At 44.9% G+C, this 25,092-nt stretch overlaps 2 protein-coding genes across 2 annotated transcripts in view; one reads left to right on the top strand and one right to left on the bottom strand.

Moving 5' to 3' along the window:
* rims4 (regulating synaptic membrane exocytosis 4) overlaps positions 1-2,162 on the top strand; it is a 47,282-nt gene extending 45,120 nt beyond the window's left edge. The window contains exon 6 of the mRNA XM_063216297.1: positions 1,944-2,162. Coding sequence (XP_063072367.1) covers positions 1,944-2,162 — 219 coding nt within the window. The remainder of the gene's footprint in view (positions 1-1,943) is intronic.
* A 14,425-nt stretch (positions 2,163-16,587) lies between these two features.
* abraa (actin binding Rho activating protein a) lies at positions 16,588-21,202 on the bottom strand. Its single transcript, XM_063214801.1, has 2 exons — positions 20,291-21,202; positions 16,588-18,063 (listed from the first exon to the last, which is right to left on the bottom strand). The coding sequence occupies exons 1-2, from the start codon at positions 20,957-20,959 to the stop codon at positions 17,626-17,628; spliced, it is 1,107 nt and encodes a 368-aa protein (XP_063070871.1). The 5' UTR covers positions 20,960-21,202; the 3' UTR covers positions 16,588-17,625.
* Between the last annotated feature and the right edge of the window lie 3,890 nt (positions 21,203-25,092).

The following is a 25,092-nucleotide window of genomic DNA, read 5'->3' as shown; positions in this document are numbered from 1 at the left end:
GCCCCGATTTTGCCCCAATTTGGCACTCGCACGACTTTTTGAGAGTCGGGCCGATTTCTTGCTCAATCGCAGGTCAATCGTGAGTCTCGCATTGTGCAGTGTACCTGGGGTAACGACAAGCGATTTCACCTCACGATCGTGCAATCGCAGGGTCGCAAGAAAATCAAAACGGTTTGAAATTCTGGTCGTGACTCGTGCGTAAATCGCATAGTTAAAGCAGCGCTACGTCCCGATTTGACACTTCACATGCACAAATGAATAAGGCCGTGCAATTCGCTGTTGAGTGCGATCTCATCTCCACCTCAGGTGCGCATGTTCCCTCCTCTGCAGATCGGGGAAACATGCCTGTCGCGTCGTACAGTGGAAGCATTTTGCTCGCATCCGACTGTCGGCTCGTGTAGTGTGAGGACGTGAGTCGTGAGCTGTGAACTTTTAAACAGTGAAACTCCATTGTGCAGTGTGAGCAGAAGCTTAAGACCCACGAGTGAAAATATCGCACTGTGTATGGCCGGCTTAACGTAGTAGTAGTAGTAGTAGTAGTAGCCTTTATTTGTCCCAGTATGGGCAATTGTTTTGCAGTGGTGGTACACCTTCACACCCACACCCACACCCACACATAGAACATTTAACAGACATAAATAACCGTTAAAACCCGCATAAAAAGGGTTAGGGGTTAAGATAAATGAGTAATCTAAAAGAAAGATCTACAGAGTAGGGCTTAAAATAGCTTAACATACAACTCATGGCTATCTATGCTTCCTAGTGGAATTTAGCAGCTGGATAGCAGAGGGTAAAAATTAATTCTTATATCTATTTGTCCTAGCTAATGGGCATTTAAAGCGGGAACCAGAAGGTAAAAACTGGAATCCCTTATGCAGGGGATGGGAGTAATTTTCTAAAATACACTTCGGCCTTCCTTATTACCTGTTCCTCGTACAGCGCAGTCATGCTTTTCTGTTGAACACCAGTAATATTGCTACAAACCTTAATAAACTTTGATTCATTAACGTTTCAAACGCTGTGTGTCTTCATCAGCGTCAAGTAGACTTCATCTAGTGCAGTGTTTCTCAACAGGGGTGCCGGGGCACCCTGGGGTGCCGCAGGCCTCCCTCAGGGGTGCCGCGGTAACGTAGCTGATAAATAAATGATGTAATATAATACATATTTGTCTAAATTGATAAGTTAATGTTAGTCAGTGGAATCTTTCATCTGCCATTTATACACAATAAAGTAAATATAGGTTGCCCCAGTCAGCTGCAACTGTTCCAAAGTTCGTCTATACTTTTCTAAGATTGTGTGGTATCGGATGCAGTGCCATGTTACGGCGTATTGGTTTGGGGTGCCTTGACATTTTTCATGAATTGAAAGGGTGCCTCGCCTAAAAAAAGGTTGAGAAACACTGCTCTAGTGGACCAGCTTGTTTTCTACTGACTACTAGAGATGCACCGGATCCTGATTTTTAGGATCCTGCCGGATACCGGATCCACTGCTTAAGATCCTGCCGGATCCGGAACCGGATACCTGATCCTAGGAAAGGGTTGAAACACATAGCCTACTCGCACACGTGGGCCCTTTTTATTACGTTGGCTCAAACTATTTTTTAGACTCATTGGCTTACTGCCACACTGCCTGCACTGGCCGCTTCCAAAGGGCTTTCACTTCATGCAGCATTTGGGGTTGTGAAAGACTGACTGAAAAACCTAGGCTAGAGATGCACCAGATCCTGATTTTTAGGTAACTGCCGGATACCGGATCCACTGCTTAAGATCCTGCCGGATCCGGATCCTGTGAAAAACCCTATTATCCTGCCGGATCCGGATCCGGATCTTGGATCCTGTGCATCTCTACTGACTACGGTGCTGGACTGTGAGCACCAACAAGGCTAGAGCGACCTCCTTTCCCATGTGTAAATGTTTGTTTGTGTTTTTCCATGTTTTTTCCAGGTCATAGTGTGGGGAAACTACGGCCGGATGGACCGCAAGTGTTTCATGGGCGTAGCTCGCATCCTATTGGAGGAGCTGGATCTGAGCACCATGGTGATTGGCTGGTACAAGCTGTTCCCCACCTCTTCCATGGTGGACCCCATGATGACGCCCCTCATTCGCCACTCCTCGCAACTCTCGCTGGAGAGCACGGTCGGACCTTGCTGTGACCGCTCCTAAAAGAGGGATGTGATGGCGAGATCAGAGGAGTGATCCCCTGTGCACTCCAGTGTTCTTTTTTTCACTGCACCCCACCAGACCCCACCTGTCTCGCCTCTCCAGTCCACTCCAACCTTACAACACAACACACTCTCCCAACTCCACCCCTGTCCTGTCCCATATTTAATGTGGGTCCACGGGGTGCCTGCCTGCCTGCCTGGCCGACCTTGTGTGTTTGGGGGGTAAATCGTTGGCACTGCCGTTGATGACTCTGTTGGATGTACTCAGCAGGCCACCTGATGGGCTGAAACCTGTGGTGTGGTGTGGTGCGCACCTCCAAAGCCATGCTCACATTGTCATGTCATGAGAGAGATGAAGAGTGCAGTCAGGACATTGAGGCAGGTTGTGGGCGTAATAGAGAAATAAATACACCACGATGAAGGTAACGTGGGACGACTGTAGGACTGTAGGAACACTCCACCGTAGGGCTGGGAATCGATCCAAATTTCCCGGATCGATTCGATTCCGATCCAGAAGGCTACGATGCGATTCGATCCACGATCCGATCCGATTCGATATCGATCTTTTGTATTGCTGGGCTGTCACTTAAACCCATTTATGCCTAGAATTCTAGGACCGGTTATAAAAACCTAAATATCTCAGCCTTTGATGCCCACACAAACATGAAATACCTTTGTATGTGAGAAATAAGTGGGAAACTGTGGAAGAGAGCTACAGGATGTGGATTAGTAAATAGCGCCATAATGATGGCAAAAGATCGATCCACAAAGTTGTGAATCGATATCGCCCTTTTCGAACGTGAATCGATATTGGATCACGATTCGATCTTTTGAACCCAGCCCTACACCGCTGTACGTCATCTGAGCTTATTGTGTTCGTTCCGTCTTTTCTGCCACCTGAGGCAAGGTCTCTCAGAATTAAACCTCTGTTCCGTTTCCGCTCATCGTTTGCACAGAGAAAAAACAGAGTGGTTGAAAAGAAGGCGATCAGAGAACATTACAGTAAAACCTGTCGTGTCTATTTGAGCTGCTGTCTGTATCCCGTCTGTATGGGACAAGCATGTGTATCAAGGTTGATTTGAGCTTGAAGAACACATATAGTGACCAGCCAACCATCACAGCTGAAGACAGTTTTCATGTCTACAAAGCAGGCACCTTTTTTTGTTGCCTGCACAAATGTAAACTACAAAAAAAAGATCTGGACATATTCAAAGGGATGAAAGCCTCTTCCTTACACACGGATAGAAATTTGGCTCCTAATGCGAAATGTACTTTGTTTTGTTTTTTTGTCTCTCTCTCTTGCTCTATTCTGTGAGTTCTTTGCTCTTTTTACTGTGCCAAATATCCAGTAAGTGTCTTTGCGTTGTATCATGTGCCACTTATGAAGGTTTACATTTTTTTATGTTTACCTTCATCACAGATGTTTAGACTGGTGTAATAAATAGAGTATAATTTGTTTGAGTAAAATCCTTAACATAACATTATATAAGGTATACATAGAAATCCATGAATATAATTATATATTTGACAAACTAATGTATACCGTCAGTGTGATAGAATGTGATGGAGCAGGTTGGTTGGATGGCACTTTAAGGCGATTGTTTAAAAAAAATGTTATAAGAATTTATCAAGTGTTGAATGGGCCAAAGTGCTGCTATTCGGAATATTCTCTCTCTTACTTGGGAAACGCAGAACTTTAAGTAGCATTGCAAGCTAGCGTTAGGTTGTAGAAACAGCATGGTTCATGTTTAGCTTGAAGCTCATTTAAAGATACGCACGACACGCAGGAAATGGTAACATGGTAGATTTTTATTTTCCTCCATGATTGTGGAGAAAATATGTAGCAGCAAAAAACATGTCTCGTCTGTCAGTTTTCACTGCAATACCCATGTAGTAGTATCTGTGAAGCCGAAGTCACGTTGCTTGGGTATGAAAGTGTCTCGTTTCCAAATGCTGAGTCAAATACTTGCCAGAATTCAGTATTCTTATTTGTGGAAACTAAGAGCCATTTATTGCAGATAATGTTCTCTAAGGCTTGACTAAAGAGCCAAGCGTCATTTCTTAAACATCTGATGACAGTGTTTGTACACAGGAGAACGCTTGCTTTGAGGCCTGCTTCAGTGTTGTGTGGTAGAATAGACTACCAGGAAACAAAGGGACCTTTGCTTGACCTGAAGGTTACATCGCAGTGCATTGACATTTTCATCTTCAGTTATATGAGAGGAGGGAAAAGCAATACGATGCAGGGATGTTTACGTCCATCATGGTGTTTCACATCCTGTTTTTTGTCAAAAGGAGTATGTCAAACCTATTATTATAATGCTGTGATGTCATGCTTGTTGTTTTGGTTCAAAAGAAAAATGTGATTAAGTGCTCAGTGTTTACCTGGTTCAAAACAAGCCACAATCAGGAAACAGATTTCACTTTGACACACATTGTCTGTATTAGAGTATTAGTGTGAGTTTGGGTGAGTTCTTTGTGTGTTTTTGTGGCAAGAACCGCAAAGGCCCAAGAGGGGTTACAATGCCATAAGGTTTGTGTGCTAAAGGCTAACATAGCAGCTAGCATCTTCTGCCAGTAGCAAGCGACACCAGCTTTAAACTTTATGTATTTTTAATATGTCAGACTTGAATAGACCTTCACAATGTTTGTAAATGCACTGTCTTGTCTCTTGAAGGAGATCTTTTTTCCTTGACTTCACACACATCTAAGGAGAAGAGTAAAATCTGTTTGATTGTTGTTCATAATACGTATTTGGGAGTAGTTACAAATGTTAAAAAAAACGTAATAGGGCTTGGATTAAAAAGGCATTCATTACCTCTACTAAGAATGAGGGTGGTACAGTATATCTTTGACTTTGAACCTTTGTGATGAAGTCAATTTAGCATTATGCTAGGGACACATAGCAGGCAAAACGAGCGAGGCGAAATTCAGTATTCCATTCTGACAAATTAGCCATCATCGGGTCGTCGCGGCAAATCAACTGGAATGGAACAGTTATGTTGTTGATTTGATTGGCCACCGCAGGCGAAATTCACTCCTCATTTGCATAAATATTAAACTTGGTTAAATAATTTCGCTCCTGATCGCTTGCTTTCGCCTCCCTCATAGGAATGAATGGCAAAGTTCGCTTCGCTTGGTCAAATTTGTGTCTATGTGTCCCTACCGTTAGGAAGATCAAACATACACTTGGGACTGTAACACAGAACACATGAATGTTTTTAAAAAAAAAGGGAAAAAGGGAAAACACTACTAGATATATATTGTAGTATTTGTTTATACTTTTTAAATGACAAATGTTTGTAAAGCACCTCCCAGTTTGACTACAGCAAAAATGTCGAATTTGTATTTTATCAGATTTAACCAACACTAGTATTATTCTGCACTGTTTAGACACACACACACACACACACACACACACACACACACACACACACACACACACACACACCTGAAACTCTCAAGGAACCAAGACAATTGAATTACCATGCAGTAAATTATTTTACATTGTCAAAACAACCAAGAACTTCGTTAGCGCTGCTTGGACGTAGCATTTAGAAATGTATAGTCCACTGGCAACACCTTGTCAACATGACATGAGTTTAGTATGGAAGTCATTGAGTATCTTACCCATTTTCCTGGCATTTTGCAAAGGCCAGCACTTTCTTTCTGTTCGGGGAAAAGAATAATCATCTATCAGTAATTTGAAGACCCAATCCATCATGGTCTGGTGATTTTATTTAAGACACCTTTGCGAAATTAGAAGCCTTAACATTTTAGTATACTACCCAGTATTTACGATGTTTCAGGATTGTAATGCGATGGAGCAACATTTACAAAGCCTGCTGTGTTTGTTGCTGTTCATCATGTTGTTAAGTTTCCAATGTCAAGTAGGCTACTTTACTGCTCTGTGCTCTCATAGACTTCAGTGGTGTGGCCGCTCACTCTCATGTTAACGATTTTGTTCAGGAGTTCGTCTGTGAAGGTGGGCAACACTTGTTTTGTGTTCGGTATCACTAGCCATGAGCATATCGCGATCCTCAGCCAGAGGTGTGCAATCTTTAAATCAAAGACTCGTTTTCAAAATTGGAAGCTGTGATATTCTTAATTTATTTTGTTTTGTTTTGATTTTTTGTTTTGTTATGTTTTTTTAGAAGAGGATGCACTAATACACATTTTTGGATCATTAATGTTATAGTGTAGATGTACAGTATATTTGAATTATAAATATATATTATAAAGAAAACAAACAAATGTCATTGTTCGGTAATGCACAATTTCCATGTATTGTTTCTTTGGTTCAAAAGTGTCAATAAAAAGTTTACTCTATCTGCTAACAAAGGTGTACTTTATTCCTAAAGAAGTCAGTGTGCACTACTAGAGACGGTGGAAAGGGACCTAGAAAATCTTTGTTACTACCATCAAAGCTGCAGCTAGCATTTTGCTAAAGCTAAAAGAAAGCCCACCTGGGAAACTCCAGCTCTGGGGTGCGTTTCCGCAATGTTAGCATTGAACTACAGATGTACTTTGTAGTTATCTACTTACTTCAAGGCAAAATCCATGCATTTCTCGAAACCTTACTATTCCCACAGTAAGCCCAAAGTAGTGTGGCTACTTTCCTGAGTCCACACCGCTACTTACTTTCTTGGCATTGCAGTGCGTGACCAAAGAAGCAACAAGAGATAAGCATGATTGCTGAGTCATGATTCAGCTGTTTCCTCCTAAATTCAGTGCGTGAAGTAGAAAGCAATAGTGTACAACCACCACCAGCACATTTGATTGGATGTCACGACAACGTGACTCCGCTGTTTCCTCCACAACACACCTTGTAATTTCTTTGTGAAAAAACACGGCCGTGGCATTACAATCTGACACCGTCCGCACCAATAATGCAGTATTATCCGCATATCGATTGGATTTCGTTTCATTCCGAGGTGTAATTTGTAAAATATTTGGACAATAAAGTTGTGGTTACTCCCAGAAAATCGTCTGTTGAAGTTTGATATCCCTAAGAATTTTTGCGCAGATTTCATTACATAGCCTAGTGGTATTCACGCTTGCATTCTAATGGGAAAACAGAAGCCACGCCGGTTCGAATCCACATGGTTGCAGTGCCACAATTTTGGAAATATCTGACAGAAATAGATAATTTATGTTGTGCATTACCAACACACACGTGCAGCCAAGGTAAAATGTGTTACACTGTAGGGTCCAAAACACGATTTCACGAGTTGTTGTCAACATGCTGCACACTGGTTTCGATTCCGCGTGGCTCGCGTCTTCCCATTGATAGGCAAGCGTAAATACCCCTAGGCTATGAAATGAAATTCGCGCCAAAAAAATTAAAGTACTTGACACGTAAGCCAGTGCATTTCCAGGAGTAACCAATACTTTCTTATCTAAATATTTCACAAATTACGCATCGAAATGAGACGCAATTCAATCGGTATACAGCTAAAAGTATATTATTAGTGTGGGATTCATCAGATTCCAAGGATATGACGGGTTTCTTTCACGAACAAATGACATGACGTGAATTTGTGTTCTGAACACTCTCGCAGCTGTATCATCACTTTGTGTGCATGTCGATTGATTTTCATCGCTTTTGCACCACGGGATTAAAAGATATTGACCAGTGCTTAATTTGAGCCGGATCATGCCGGAACAGGATCCCCCACCTCGTAATTTTGACCCCCCCTGTGTTCCGGGACTTATTATGGCTGATCCGGAACCTCTCGTGAATGAATAAAAAAAATATATAGAGGCTACTATATTGTAACGGACTATCTCTGCCTCCTCAGTAGTGAGAGCGCAGCATTATCCCATGTTCGCTACATTTCGCCCATCTCACCGAGCAGCCTATAGGCCTAAAGTGGGGTTGAGATTGTCAGGATCGCAACAACCACAAGCCGAGTGAGCAAGCGAGAAGGAACCATGAAGTGTGCGCGCAGAGAAGACCACCATTTCTGAATGCTAAAGCCAGACACTGATGTGCGCTGTTCCAAATTGAGACCGAGCGCGCAAGTCTGCAACCAAGGGTTTGCAAAAGTAGCCTGGCTCTCGCGAGACCCCTAGTGCTTCGTGCATCTTCGTTACACTTCGTGAGCTCGCCATCTGCGCGAGAGTCAGGTTATTGCAAAAGTGCACTACTTAAAAAATGAGAAAAGATGTTCGTTGTGTTGATCTAAGTTATTTCTTATGTGTTGGTCAGTGTTTTTTTTATTCATATTTGGAAAGGTAACAAGGCTAAACCAAAGGCAGTCTTATTGCTGCCTGACGCCCAACTCATAACCTTTAAAACTTAAAAATAGCCTACAGTCGGCTGCACCGTTACAATATGGTAGAGCTGAAGGCAACGCGCACCGACTGAAAAAAAAACTATCGACATATTTTATCGTCGCGACGCACGGGCATGTAAGTTAATTATTCGACATATTGGATTTCCAATGGAAAACAAAGCCATCTCACAAAACTAGTGTATGAGAGTGTGTTTGTTTGAGTGAAAGGGAGAGGATTCTGAAGTGCTTTTGGGGACTTGTCTGCAAGCATGGAGGAGGCCAAGTTAAAATTTAGCAACATTCAAGACGAAAGTCGCGACCTCCCCACTTTATTGCAGTAGGAGAAGTCCAGCTTTTGCGTGGCTATTTTGGTGGGGGAAGCACAATTGGTAGCCTGCTTGTCCCATACATTTAAGAATCATAACTAGGCCTATAGATCTACTAGGCTACTTTTCCATCCCTATCTGACTAAATGTAGGCTACGTGAAGTTGCCCCTCTCTCGTTGTTTGTTCATATGCGCGGATGAGATGGAAAGCCTGGCTGTGCCAAACATTGTTTAAAAGTTTTCATCAAATTTTGGTCGTCACACAAGGTTTTGGATATACTAATTTCTAGTGGCACCTGGGCTGCGTTTGGTGCATTGATCAGTCATGTAGCCTAGCGAAAAAGACAGCCTGGGTGAGAGGATGAGATCTTCCTCGGCTGGCCTCAGCATGTGTGTGCGCGCGTTTCCTTCTCTCCCAAGACTCGACAGTTGCTTACAAGTCAATTTGAGCACGAAAACAGCAAAGACAATGTGATATTTCATTCAAATAGGGCCTACACGCTCCAAATAAAACATTGGTCGGAGGGATTTTCAACCGGACCGCAAGCGAGCAGACAGTGTGAAAAGCCAAGTCTACCGGGAAAATCGCCGCTCGCTTACCATCAGTGCGCGAGCCCTGAAAATCGCAGCTCGCTTACCATCAGTGCTCGAGCCCTTGAAACAGTGAAGTGGCATATCGCAACAGCACATGTGGATTAGCCAAATTATATGCATCAAAGTCACCAACAAAGCGTGGATTTAACGTTTAATAGGCCTATGCCAACGTTGTGTGAATACGGGAAAGGATAAGAATTGGACAGCCATGCACTGTCCTTTCAATAGGTAGACTAGCCTAGTAGAAGACCGCTTCGGTTTCTTTTCACCTCATGGGGAAAGCATAATTTCCATGCACTGCACGAAACTACTAAGCATAAAGTTAGCGATCAAACAAAAAATATTGGTTGTTGTCATTACAGCATTTAATAGGCTATGGCTGTTGTTTAAAATAGCAATTGGATTGCCAACCGTCCCTTGTATTAAGAAACAAACGTGGATATGAGCTGACATGGGACTCAATGTCGTTAAAATGCAGGGAATTGCATCTAATGTTTTTCCGTTTTTATTCGTTTGCGTAATAATAGTTTTTCTGTGCGTTCCGGGACCTCTGTCCAACTCATCGTCGCTGTGATGTCATATGTGTTTTGCGTTCCGGTACCTTGTGATTTACAAATTAAGCACTGATATTGACACATTTGTGGTCAAATATGTACTACAAGTTTAGCTAATGGGTGGAGTCACACTCTGAAGTAGACTAGCGCTGTGTGTTACTTGGGGTGGCTGAGGTGATGTCTGGACTCAATGGATCTACTCCAGCTGTACTTCAACTTCACTGTCGAGATACGGATAGGAGGCGCCTCACTTTCAAAGTCACCACTACTTCAGAGTGCACATTACTCCAAGCAGTAGTTACTTCGTGTGCTAACGTTCGAGACACAGGAGTTAGCAACTTTTATAGTATCTACTCTGCAAAGTTGCTAACCGACTAGCTACTTCGCCTTTGAGAAATCTACCCCAGGGGTGCGATTCTGGAACGTTAGCTTTGAACTACAGACGTACTTTGTAGTTATCTACTTACTTCAAGGCGAAATCCGTGCATTTCTCGAAACCTTACTATTCCCACAGTAAGCCAAAAGTAGTGCGGCTGCTTTCCTGAGTCCACACCGCTACTTACTTTCTTGGCATTGCAGTGCGTGACCAAAGAAGCAACAAGAGATATGCATGATTGCTGAGTCATGATTCAGCTGTTTCCTCCTAAATTCAGTGCGTGAAGTAGAAAGCAATAATGTACAACCACCACCAGCACATTTGATTGGATGTCACGACACCGTGACTCCGCTGTTTCCTCCACAACACACCTTGTAATTTCTTTGTGAAAAAACACGGCCGTGGCATTACAATCTGACACCATCCGCACCAATAATGCAGTATTATCTGCATGCCGATTGGATTTCGTTTCATTCCGAGGTGTAATTTGTAAAATATTTGGACAATAAAGTTGTGGTTACTCCCAGAAAATCGTCTGTTAAAGTGTCATATCCCTGAGAAATTTTCGCGCAGATTTCATTCCATAGCCTAGTGGTATTCACGCTTGCATCCCAATGGGAAAACAGAAGCCACACCGGTTCGAATCCACATGGTTACAGTGCCACAATTTTGGAAATATCTGGCAGAAATAGATAATTTATGTTGTGCATTACCAACACACACGTGCAGCCAAGGTAAAATGTGTTACACTGTAGGGTCCAAAACACGATTTCACGAGTTGTTGTCAACATGCTGCACACTGGTTTCGAACCCGCGTGGCTCGCGTCTTCCCATTGATAGGCAAGCGTAAATACCCCTAGGCTATGAAATGAAATTCGCGCCAAAAAAATTTAAATAGTTGACACGTAATCCAGCGCATTTCCGGGAGAAACCAATACTTTCTTATCTAAATATTTCACAAATTACACATCGAAATGAGACGCAATTCAATCGGCATACAGCTAAAAGTATATTATTAGTGTGGGATTCATCAGATTCCAAGGATATGACGGTTTTTTTCACGAACAAATGACATGACGTGAATTTGTGTTCTGAACACTCTCACAGCTGTATCATCACTTTGTGTGCATGTCGATTGATTTTCATCGCTTTTGCACCACAGGATTAAAAGATATTGACACATTTGTGGTCAAATATGTACTACAAGTTTAGCTAATGGGTGGAGTCACGCTCTGAAGTAGACTAGCGCTGTGTGTTACTTGGGGTGGCTGAGGTGATGTCTGGACTCAATGGATCTACTCCAGCTGTACTTCAACTTCACTGTCCAGATACGGATAGGAGGCACCTCACTTTCAAAGTCACCACTACTTCAGAGTGCACATTACTCCAAGCAGTAGTTACTTTGTGTGCTAACGTTCGAGACACAAGAGTTAGCAACTTTTATAGTATTTACTATGCAACATTGCTAACAGACTAGCTGCTTCGCACTTTGAGAATCGCACCCCAGATTTGTATCCCAAAGGTTGCCCCGGTTCGACCCTCGACCCCTGACCCGCCAGGGGCAGATTAAGAAATGATGGCCCCCTGGGCCAGACACTGTCTTGGCCTCCCATATCACTCCCTCAAATTTGAGATGTTGAGATGACAAAATTATTGTCACATGGCCACGCATGTGATGCTATGCTGAGATTACTATCCATCAGTCATTATGACTTAAAGCCCTAAAGCGCAACTCTAAATGCTGAATCCACCAAACAGTAGGTAGGCCTACACACATGTCATTTTTGTAGCAACCACAATCAATGGTAGCAACTCATGAACTCAAATAATTGGAAAGATAATTATTGCAACGGTGGTTTTGAAGGCTGGATTGGGTCGTGGCCATGGGGCCAAGTTGGTCTGGCATCTTGGGGCCTCTGGCCCTTTGGCCCCCTTGAGCCCCCCCCACACTTGGACCTGACTTAGCCTGTGGGACTATACTAGCTCATTGTACACTATATTGGCTGGCACATGAAGCATCTTGGAAAGATTATTATTGCGAAGGCGGTTTTGAAGACCGGTTTGGGTCGTGGCTGAGGGGCCATGTTGGCCTGGCCTTTTGGGGCCTCTGGCCCAATGTGGGTCGAGGCCATGGGGCCAAGTTGGCCTGGCCTCTTGGGTCCTTGGCCTTTTGGCCCCCTTGGGCCCCAGGACCTGCCTTGGCCTAGGGACTATACCAGGACATTGTACACTATATTGGCTGACACGTGAAGCAACTTGGAAACATTAGTATTGCAAATGTGGTTTTAAAGGCCGATTTGGGTCGTGGCCGTGGTTCTGGACCCGGTAGGCCCGTTCATTAATCCACCCGTGCGACCCGCCAGGTTGGTGAGGAGAGTAATTAACCAGTGCCCTCCCCCATCCTCCTCCATGACTGAGGGACCCTGAGCATGGTACCGTCCCACCACACTGCTCCTTTTCGGGCGCCATTGGGGGCTGCCCCCTTGCACGGTTGAGGCATAAATGCAATTTCATTTTGTTCACTGTGCAGTCTTCACTTGTGTGCTGTGGAGTGCTGTGTCCCAAGGACAATGGAAGTTGGAGTTTCCCAGTTGGGCTTTCCCTTTTCACTTATTGTGTTTATAAACATGTGCTCAGGGATGATGGGCTGATATTTCCTCGTGACAGGTAATAATACCATTTCATCTGTTTCATGAATTGCTGTGTTGACATAAAGTAAAAATGAATGTAAACAGGGTACCCTCTGTGACTCTATTAGCCCTGTCATGCCAAAAAACGTCCAAAATCCTACAATCTATAAAATATGGGACAACAAAAATCCTGCCTACAGCTTTACAGCAGACACCATATCACCATATCACCAAGTATTTGTCAGACTAACAACAGTGAGGCATTAGTGAATGAAGGGTTGAACGGATGGATAGGCATTCATTATTTACATGTGTAGGTGTTTAGTGTATACGACTTTTAGGATGACTGAATGGTCTGGATGAATGAATAGGTTGGTTCTTTTTAAAAGCCCTTTTAGGGATGGGCAATGGGCATTAGAAAGTATACTACATGCTATGACACTTTATGTTGGGCTGTCTGTCTACTACATCAGTGGTTCTCAACTGGAATAGTCTTGAGACCCACAATTTCCCGTGGTCAATACGTTGTGACCCAAACTGTGTGGCGCACCGTCAGATTCTTCCAATAATACTAAAAAATATTACCATGCATTTCATAATATGCATTAGTATTTGCATTGTATGCTGATATACAATGTGTCTTATGAAGTAGTGGAGAGGAAAGGGCCTATTAACCATGTTTCACTCTGTCTTTGACATCATAGTCATTTGTAGTGTATTGCATCACAGCTCCGCGACCCACTTTTGGGTCCCGACCCACCAGTTGAGAATCACTGTACTACATGATATGCATCTGTCCCTATCAAATACACTAAACTGAGCTAAACTAAACCCTTTTCCCTGGAAAACACAAGTCGACACGATGCTGAGCAAAAATCTCTGCCTGTGCACAAATCAAGTCACTATGCAAAGTGGAGAGGACTAATCAGATTCCCTGTATGAGTCGGGAGGTGGGCTCTGCACCAGCGTCACCTGGCATCGTGAGCAGCGCAAGCAGGTGAAGAGAGGGCATCGTAGAGGTTGAGAAGGGATTTTGGTAACACTTTATTTTAGGGTTACATCTATTAGCACTAATACATACAATGTGATTGCATGTATACTGTATAAGTAACTTGTATGTACTAAGCAAAATCAATTATTTGTTATAGGCATGTATTTGCAAATGTCTTGCTCATGCACAATTAGGTATTTATTACCAATATAACATTAGTAAGGACCTAACAAATGTTTGATTTTGCTTAGTGCATGCCATACAAGTTACTTATGCAGGCATTAAAATTGTATGTATTTAGTGCTAATAGATGTAACCCTAAATTAAAGTGTTACCAGGATTTTTCATCTAAAAGTTGAAATTCTGCTGGCCTACTGTGGCGCAAGCGGTCAGTCGTCTGCTATGCAGCTGACCTGGGTTTGATTCTGGCCCGGGTCCTTTACTGATCCTTCCCTGTCTCTCTCTCCCCACCTGTTTCCTGTCTCGTTCTTCACTGTCCTATCATAATAAAGGGTAGGGCTGGGCGATATGGAAAAAAACCTATATAACGACATGGATTACTTTATATCGCGATAACGATATATATCACGATATAGACCAGTGTTTCCCAACCTTTTTTGTCCTGCGTACCCCCTAAGCAATTTTGTCACATGATGAGTACCCCTTCACTCATGCTCTATATCTGCTCCTCTATCCCAATGTGACTACACTCCATACTTTTGTTATTATTACATCTTTCCAAGTACCCCCTGAGGTTTGCTCGCGTACCCCTAGTGGTACACGTACCCCTGGTTGGGAAAGACTGATAAAGACAATTACATACGTTTTCAGTTATTCTCTTTATTTGCTCTTTATTTTTTCATGAAGCAAAACAACCTTTCTTTAAAATGGATCTTTTTATTGTTAGTTTTACAGTTACATGAACTTATAGTGTGCATTGTGAGAACATGAAATGTAATTAAATGATTGTAATTTTATCAGTTGTATACAATTGAATATCACAATATAAACGATATAGGATATGACGATATACACTTTTATATCACGATAATGATTTATATCGTCATATTGCCCAGCCCTAGCAGTGAGCATCAGTGCAGTTACTGTAGCAGGCCTTTCCCAAGAGCCCCTTTATGCATGCTGTACCATCTGAGGCACGCTGTAATAGTCATTGAAAGGTTAATAGCCATACTCCACTAGGACATAACACAGGGCCTTAAGTAATGCACAACGACTCTGTCATTACCATTCAGGTAACAACACATTTATGACACAGTGTTTTGTGTTTTAACAAAATCAACAACAACAACAAAACTTGACCTTCTGCACACTTGCAGATCACCTACAAAATTAGCTGTTTTCAATATTAGTGGCTTTGATATCTTGCATATTGCTTCCAAAATCATGAAAGCCTGACAACTTTACATACAGCTATACAAACTTCTAACATCCTGCAATAGTATGTATACTGTACAGTATATATAGCTTATCAGATATTGTTCACATTGTTCATCAAACACAACATGCAATATACCTACAGTAGCTTTTCCCTGCATATATAAAATGACATGAAGCTGAGCTGGACAAACCTCCTGCATGTGTGCAAATCAAGTCACCATGCAAAGTGAGGAGAGGACTAATCATATTCACTCTAGGAGTCCGGACGTGTAGTAACAGCATAACCTGGCAACGCGTGCAGTGCGGTGCGGTGCGGTGCAGGTGCAGGCAGAGGCGGACTTTACAATAGGCAAACCTGGGCAATTGCCTAGGGCCTCGACCAAAATCTACTCTCCATACGGGCCCCCAACTGTCACATCAGTGGTGATAAACACACACAAAAGTAGGCCTGATCTTAATTTGACACTTATCTAAAGTAATCTAAGATATATACAAGACAAAACACTAAAATAGCACCCTCGCCCTTACCATGCCAATCGGTGACTTGTTTAAAAAAATGACTTTTGAGGGTCCCATATTTTATATTTTGCCGAGGGCCCCAAAATGGGTAGATCCACCCCTGAGTGCAGGTGAAGGTAGGGACCGCTGGACGTCCTTTGTGTGCGGCGAATGTCACACTTGCCAGCGGCAGCCTTCTCCGCCGTTGCACTTGGCAACCGTCCACATACCGCTGTGTGTCTGGGCCCGTGCTGGTGCTGGTGCACCCTGCAACCTCTGATTTGATCAGCGCGAATTAAGGTCACAAACACACACCCACCCATTCCCTTGCATGAGCTACACAAACATGCCGGCATGCTTGATACACTACACTACACACACACACACACACACACACACGCACAGGCGCAGACACACACGGACAAACACACGCACGCGCACACACACACACATTCACACACACACGCACAGGCACGTGTGCGCCCACGCACACATACACAAACACACACACACACTTCTGGATATTTACCTGCACGTGCACAAACCCAGCCAACCCACCCACCCACACACACACACACACACACACACACACACACACACACACACACACACACACACACACATATACACAGATACACACACACAATATAATGTCCCTGCTGCATCAGGTTGAGGTTAGGCTGTTGAAGCGATTGTTGGTTCTTCAAAAAAGAAAAAAAAACCTTAACCCACCAGGCAGAGAGACTCAAGGACAAACAGAGACGACGGGACAAAATGGTCCTCTTTCACAAAGATGATTTTTTATTATTTTTTCCAGTCGCACAGCAAAGCTTTTGGGTTTAGAATCGAGCTGTTAGACTGAGAATATCAAATCAATACAGCGTTCATTAATTAATAACCAACATAAATCATTAGCCTGTGTAGCACTTCTAATAAATACAAAATGTCCTTCTGTAAGAAGGTAGGAATGCTTTCATTTTGAAAGAGACTCGTTTACGTTACTGCAAGAGGAAACGGTGAGCCAGGTTTTATTCGTTTCCTGTCATAATTTACAGTGTATATATACCGTAGGCATAGGCCTATTTTTTAGATGTTAAGTAGTATTGCTATGGTCGACACCCATGACACAAAACCAAATGTGAAAGGCAACAATTGGAAAATCTTGGAGCTTGTACCGGGTAGATTAAAAGATGTTTTTTATCTCTTTCAAGATCCACAAAAATACTGTTTCAGTGGATGAGACAAAACATCTTTAAAGCTCCAGTAAAGCTCATTTAAAGCTCTAAACAATCACAGTTTCTTGTAACAAAACTCTTTTGAATCTTTACAAACATGTGGGCCACTGTCAGTCAGCCTTAGTCCCCAGAGGCGCTTCCATAGTAACTTGGGGCCCCAAGCAAAAAATCACAAGAATGACTATTCACAACAAATTACTCATACTGTAGTTTAAAGTCTTAGGCGTTGTTATTCACCATCTATAGGCTTGGGGGCCCCAAGCGGCTGCCTGCCAAGCCTTGTGACAAGATGTGCATAGCCTTTTCTGGCCTCGACCAGTTGCAGACTGAGGGAGGAGGGGGGGTCAACCATGCAAGTCAACTAGACCAAGTCTCGAACAGAGCTTTGAAAGTCGATGATAATCAGGCTACAAAGTACGTACAGCACATACAGTCATACAAAAATTGGCAACATGGTGGGCTGCTGTAACCATTTAGTGCTAGGTTTACTGGAAGCGACGATTTTAGAGTAACTTTCTGACAGTAACCGTAACAGATGATTTAATTCGAGCAGAAATGTAAAAATCCTGGATGTATCAGACGTGTCAGTCCCTCATGGTGATGATGACGTGGTCGTCCTGGCCCTTCCACAGCATCTCCCCCTCGAAGTCCAGCATCTTGTGCTTGCGACACCTGAGCAGGATGCCCACCACCTTGTCCGAGATCTTGACGTAGCGGTCGAAGAGCCGTCCGAAGGTGATGTAGATGCGTCCCTGCTTGTCCACGGCGCCCATGTCGCGGATGATGTAGCACATCTCGTCCATCTCCTTGTGGATGTGCTTGTTGGCGCGGTCGCCGCGCTGCGCCGTCTTGGAGCCCTCCTTGGGCCGGCCGTAGCCGCTGTCGCCCTTCTGCAGCCGGCTGGACATGGCGTACTCGTAGTCGAAGTCCTCGCTGAACGGGTTCAGCTTCTGGTTCTCCAGGTGGCTCTCGGACCACTGCTGCCAGCGGCTCTTGATGTCGCCCATGGTGGTCACCTTGATCTGTGGGTGAACGGATGGAGAGGTTTGGATCAATATGCACATCATCAACCTTATTGACGTTGCAATGAACTGTAGACATGTTTGTTTATAGTCAAATCTATGAACACGCAGACACACAGAGAACGTATTAAGGGGAATAATAACACATCAGTGTTATTGTTCATTTCAAGTCGAAGTCAAAGTTAAAGTGTTTTTTTATGATCAGAAAACCTATGTGATAGGTGTTAGCACAGAAGACTGAAATTGAGTTTCACCAGACATTGAGCTTCACGAATGTTACACATTTTGTATACGTTGCTGATTTTTGCCCATAGTGGACACCTTGATTTGTGAACGGATGGACACATGGAGAACTTCATGAATTTTAAACATATGTTGCGTAATTTGTTTTATGAACTATATACAAAATTCATATACATGCATGTACAAGTATATGCTACTTATGTATTTACATGTATTATGGTTTTTGTTAACTGTATAGACGAAATTGTTCTTAATCAGTGGACGGACACAATAAGTCAAAGTCGTGGGGTGAATGAATAGGCTACACTTTGAAGCTCTCCACATATGCTCAGTAATGTGACAGCCATTTCAAGATATCCTGCTGTCCCATGCCAATGTGTGTGTGTGTGTGTGTGTGTGTGCGTGTGCGTGTGTGTTGGCATCGGTTACGTCCCCTAACCGCCATTCGCAGTACCGAGGAGGAATGTGGCCAAGTGAAATGCGAGATGGAAACGTCACTAAATCAAAAAGGACACTACAGAGAATCTCAGACGGCAGGGGGCCTTCACAGACATCCCAATGATTCCTCGGGTCAGCTGGAAAAAATATGAGACTATATTTTTACACAGCCATATATTCCGCTGCTGCTACTGACACGTGTTTGACTTTTGTGTCCAAACATTGAGATGTCCTTCAGGACAGGCGAAAAGTTTTCCAGACGGGGGCCATTTGCAGCAAAGAAAAGTATTGTTTATAAACGTTGACATGAAGCACAGGATATGTGTTTTTAGGAGAGTGTTCACAGTGTTGAATCCCTAATGTAATGTAATGTAATGTCTGGCTGTATTTGTTAAGAGAGAATTTAACATAGCATATATCAAATAAACAATGGTGCGTGCTTCAGAGAGAACCAAATTCAGTGTTTCCTCTAAATGTCAGTTTGTTTTTAGAAGATGATGTTTTTAATGGCTGAGGTCCACCAGAAACTCTGTACTTTGTCACTCCACCTTTGCGCTATGCTTGAATTCATGCCAGAAAAATCAACCTATGTAAAATAAACAACGCTGAAGAGAATGTCTTTCAAAATTCAACCTCTTAACTAAATGTACGTTTGTTCACACGTTTGATATCCAAGTTCGTTCCACTCAAAGTTGAGGACCAGGCAATTTAGCCTACGGTATGTAAGTAAACAATGTTTTATACTTTACAGCAAAGTTTAACTCCAAATCATCTTCCAAACCCCACCAACAGTAGTCGGCTCTGAATGATGCTCTGTTTATGCCTTATTCAGGTCAAAAGCTGAGGTTCCACCAAAGTTACACTTTAAACCAAGATAGTATAAAGGCCTACTGTATGTATGATTTACTTGTGTCCAGAATAACCTTCCTTGGATGCTTTTGTGGGTCTTTTCTTCAACCCAGCACAGAACCTATGTTATAGCCTTACTGTCACCAAAATTGTAATGGCTATGTCTTACTCTGTTACATAAGGATTTCGGTTCTGTCATAGCAATGTTGTTATGATGTAGTTGAGTATTTTCAGCAAATAGTGAATAGGCCCGCCGGCGACTCCATCTGCCGTAAGAGGCTATTTCAGACTAAATTCGTAAGCTCAACTCCAGGACACACTTCCTTCCTATAGTGCAAGTTTTTCAAATTCCCTCCAGTTAAGGGACCAAATATAGAATCTGTATGACTACGAGCAGCGAGGTGTCAGAGGTTAGGGTGCGAAACAAGCGGATAGCTTTCCAGACAGAACAGATATTCGCTTCTCTATTTTTCAGTAGCTTTAGGATGGTCTATTTACGACACTGTGAATATTTCACTCTCATGTGAATGCATAGTGCAGATATCCCCAACCTGAAGTGTTAGTGATCGCAAATTATGCACGGCCACAGATAGCACACATACTTGTTTTCATTTTGCTCTGACCTTATGGGGGGACAGAATCTTGCCATGCAAGGGCCCCAGGACCGCCATTTGAATAGCCTTCCTGTAGTGCCTACCTTGGGTCTGGTCGCAGGCTTCTTCTTCTGCTCCGTGTCGTTCTGATCGCTCTGGTCGCTGAGACCCATCTCCTCTCCAAGTCCGCTGTCCTCCGTGTCCAGGCTGCTGCTGCGCGACCCCAGACCGCTCGTCGACGTCGTTCCCCTGGCCGCAGTCCCCGTGGCGATTGCCTTGGAGGCGCAGTAGCGTCTCCGGGTGGGCGACGCGTTGCCGAGGAAGTTCTTGGCGTCCTCGTTGGCCGGCGCCGGTGCCGCCATCTTCTCCTTGACGGCACTCACCCAGTCGCTGCCGCACTCGCTGATCTTGGGCGCCATCTTGGTCACCGTGGCGGACGTCTTGATGGCGCTGACGGTCTCGCCCTGGTCTTCGCTGCCAATGCCGGCGTCCACCGTCACCACACGAGGCCTCGGCACCGGCAGCTTGACCTCGCTGTTGCCGCCGCCATCGTGCTGTTCGCCGTTCTTCTTGTCCGCCGCCTCCATCTCCAGCACGGAGTCGGGCGTCCAGCCCGAGGGGATGGTGTCCTGCTTACTGGTGTTCTCGCTGGCCCAGCTCTGCCAGCTCTTGGCCAGGCTGTTGACCATCGCCGCACACTTGATCTTGCGCACGACCCTGGTGAAGGACTTAGTCTCTTGGGCGGCGCTGCTGGTGGTGGTGGTGGTAGCCATGGTCGGTCTCCTGTGTTTGTGTGTGTCCTCTTGGGGTCTTCTCTTCTGGCTCTTTCTCCCTCTCTGTGTGTGTGTGTGCTGCGGCGGGCCTTTGGTGCTCAAGGACAGGAATGAGGGTTAGGAAGGTTACCTTAGGAAGGTTAGGTTAGGTTAGCTTATGTTGACTTCTGCTGCTGCTGTCAATGCCAATGCCGCTGCCGTGGCTTGCTTGCTGGCTGCTTTTGGGATGTGGGAAGGGTATCCTCTGAGGCTTCCAGGGAGAGGGGGTGCCGGTGGGGTTTAAATACGTGAGCGAGCGGCGCGCACCCGGAGGAAGCAATGTCACCGAGCGGGAGGGAGGTGTGACATTTTTGTGTGTGTGGCTCACACTCGGTGACTGGCCTAGCCACGTTGGTTGGCTGACCCTCCACTCCGCACGCCCGTCGCCACAGGAATCCCCCCCCCCCCCCCCGGGGGGTCATCCCCCCCCGCACACTACCATGCAGCAACAGGTGGCCAGCAGTGGACAGGGCCAGTGGCAATGCCTCTCTCACCACCGCTGCTGTTGTGACGTACCCCTCCTATGCAGCTCATACACACAGGGTCTTTCTCAAATGCAAGGCCAGTGTCCTTCCAAGTGTATCAGCCTAATTAGTCATGCCCAGTGATTGGGTACTCTTTGGTGAACTCTACATAATATCCAATCACTGAGTGTGACAAATAAAGAGTATCCAATCACTGGGTGTGACTAATTAGGCTGATACACTTGGAAGGACACTGTCCTAGGTTTTGAGAAAGGCCCATTGCCACTCTCACCACCACTGCTGCTGTGACGTACCCCTGCTATGCGTGCAGCTCATACACACAGACAGGGAAGGGGGGGGAGGGGTGCAAAGGGGTCAGTTGCACTGGGCCCAGGGAGAGAGAGTGGGGGGGGGCAGAATTGGGTCCCCATTACATTGTTGGATGGGGGGCGCTTTCAAATGGTTTTGTCCCGGGCCCGGCAAAAGCTGTCAGTGGTCCTGCACACAGACACAGACATTCACTTGCACCCATTACACCCATTCACTGCATACACAGACTCATACACACAGACATACTGTACAGTACACATGGTGAACATGCCCAGTCATAGATGTACACACACACACACACACACACACACACACACATACATAGGCACACTCACAAACCCACACTCAAAAATACACGTAGACGCATGCACGGACACACACACAGACACAGACACACACACACACACACACACACACACACACACACACACACACACACACACACACACACACACACACACACACACATATGCACAATCACAAACACACACTCAAAAACACACATACACACACACACACATACATATGCACAATCACAAACACACACTCAAAAACACGCATGCACGCATACACACACACACACACACACACACACACACACACACACACACACACACACACACACATACACACAACCCCATTCCAAAGAAAATGCATCACATGTCTTATTTTAGCTGCCTTTATCCATGTCTGCAGCCTGCGTGCATACAGGGCAGATTACTTCACTCCTACACACTCAGACAGCTTTTGTCACCAGAAGGCCTTGTGTTGTGTTCTGTTTGACTCAAGCGTTAGCTGCTTATTTCAGATGCATGTTTTTGTGAGGCCTGCCAGCTCTCTCCCTCTGTGCGTGTGTGTGTGTGTGTGTGTGTGTGTGTGTGTGTGTGTGTGTGTGTGTGTGTGTGTGTGCCATGTGAGTGTGCCTGTGTGTGTGTGTGTGTGTGCCTGTGTGTGTGTGTGTGCGCGCGCGCGCGAGCGTGCATATATATGTGTGTGTGTGTGAGTCCGTGCATATGTATGTGTGTGGGTGTGTGTGCGCGTGCGCGCATGTATGTGTGTGTTTTTGTTGCCGGTGGGTCTATTTCGGTGAGGAGCGGCCGCATGTGCCACAGGCCTGCTCTGCAGAACATGAGCTGGGCTATTTACAGGCCGTCGTTGTCCTTGTGCCCCTAACGAACCAGCGAACGAACGAACCAGCGGACCAACGTCACTCGCTCCATCTGCTGAAGTTACTAACAGGACATCCACAGTGTTGTCAGTAACCCAATTTGGTCCACATGACCACAACATCTCTCTAAAGGTCTGTGGAAAATACAAGAGCAGTGTTGTTTACTCAACAACATCAATGACATGTACCACATGTACCACCAGGGCCGGATTAATGCACAGGCTAGATATGGCTGCAGCCTAGGGGCCCGCCACCACAGGCTAGATATGGCTGCAGCCTAGGGCCCCCACAGGCTAGATATGGCTGCAGCCTAGGGCCCCCCCACCTGCCAGGGGGGCCTAATTGGCCAAAAGTGGGAAAAAATGCAGAATTGCGACAAGACGCAACATTGAAAAAATCCTCTGTCATGCTGAGTGCATTTGTGAATCTATTTGATGCTCCTCTCCATTGGTGTTAAAAAAGTTATTCTTAAGTCCTAGCTCGTAGTTTTTACTCTGTTTATGTGAATTGGTCATGTAATTTGCCTTCCGGGGCCCCACAGCAACCTGTAGCCTAGGGGCCCCGGGCCATCTTAATCCGGGCCTGTGTACTGTACGTATGCACACCACACTCACAGATGCTCAAACAAGAGAATGAAGCGATCGATCGGAGATGGGAGACGGGAAATGGGAGAGGTAAGGCGGTTGGCTGTCAACATATAGTACACATACAGTGAATTAGATATTACATGTTTTTCTTGTTAACGTACATTGGTCTCTCTATATACGTATAGTTTGTCTTTATATTGATTGTCAGGAACGCAGACAGATTGCCTGGCTGGGCCAGGACAAAGCAATCAAAAAGGGCCCCCCACCCAATACGTACAATGTAATTAGGACCCAATTCTTGGCCCCCTCTCTCTGCCCTGGGCCCGGGACAAGTGACCTGTTTGTCGGCCTCCCTGCTGATTGTTACTACGCGTGGGAAGTCTCTGGTACTGTCAAAAGACAAAACGCCAGTCGAGTATTGCCATATCAAAGAACGTCAAGTGAAACAGGGGCGTGTGAATTATAGCTTCCTTGCAGAAGGGCCACACATGTCTCCGTCTTATACTACGTAGGCCTATCTTTTATTTCAACTCCCACACAAAGTTCTTTCAGGAGGATGTACGCTACAGTACGTACACTTTCAGAGGAGGAAATTAATGAATTGTGATGTGTACAAGTCGACAGGCCTGAACAGCAGCCTCTGCCTCTATTTTGGTGAAGCCGTGACAGCATGGCGTGTGAGTCACGGACAAATGGAGGAGTGTGGCTAACGTCGTCGCTAACGTCGCCTCAGACGTAACAGAATCTGCTGCTGTTCTCTCACTCGCTTGGTCACTCTCACACACACACACACACACACACACACACACACACACACACACACACACACACACACACACACACACACACACACACACACACACACACACACACACACACACACACACACACACACACACACACGCACACACACTTTCTCTCAATCAAAAATGTGACTGAGTTCTGTCTTTGGGACTTTTTGTTCTACTGCGTGGCGCCTGATGGCTATTTGGCCATTGGCTGCTGTGTGCTCCGTTGGTTTTTATTTCGCTCCGTGACAGAAGCCATACACCTGGCTTGGCTTGGTGTGAAATGTAAAGAACTCTATAAACATTTTTAGCGCCATTGCCAAAGTAAACATAAGAAGGCCCAAAACGTCAAACACCTCAACCCTTAGAAATGAGAGGATGACAGCGGTGCATAACTCATTACGTAAACATTCGTATATATAGTCTATATGTATAGTGTACCTATATATACCAGAGTGGCGCCTGAATAAAGGCATCTGGGGGTAGACCTCTCATTCCCCCACAACCCACCCACCCCAGCCCTCTCTCTCTCTCTCTCTCTCTCTCTCTCTCTCTCTCTCTCGCTCTCGCTCTCGCTCTCTCTCTCTCTCTCTCTCTCTCTCTCTCTCTCTCTCTCTCTCTCTCTCACACACACACACACACACACACACACACACACACACACACACACACACACTCTCTCTCTCTCACACACACACACACACACACACACACACACACACACACACACACACACACACACACACACACACACACA

This window comes from Engraulis encrasicolus, chromosome 14 (genome assembly GCF_034702125.1).
Source record: "Engraulis encrasicolus isolate BLACKSEA-1 chromosome 14, IST_EnEncr_1.0, whole genome shotgun sequence".
Lineage (NCBI taxonomy): Eukaryota > Metazoa > Chordata > Actinopteri > Clupeiformes > Engraulidae > Engraulis > Engraulis encrasicolus.
The sequence above is the reverse complement of the archived record's forward strand: the minus strand, read 5'-3'. Positions and strand labels throughout refer to the sequence as shown.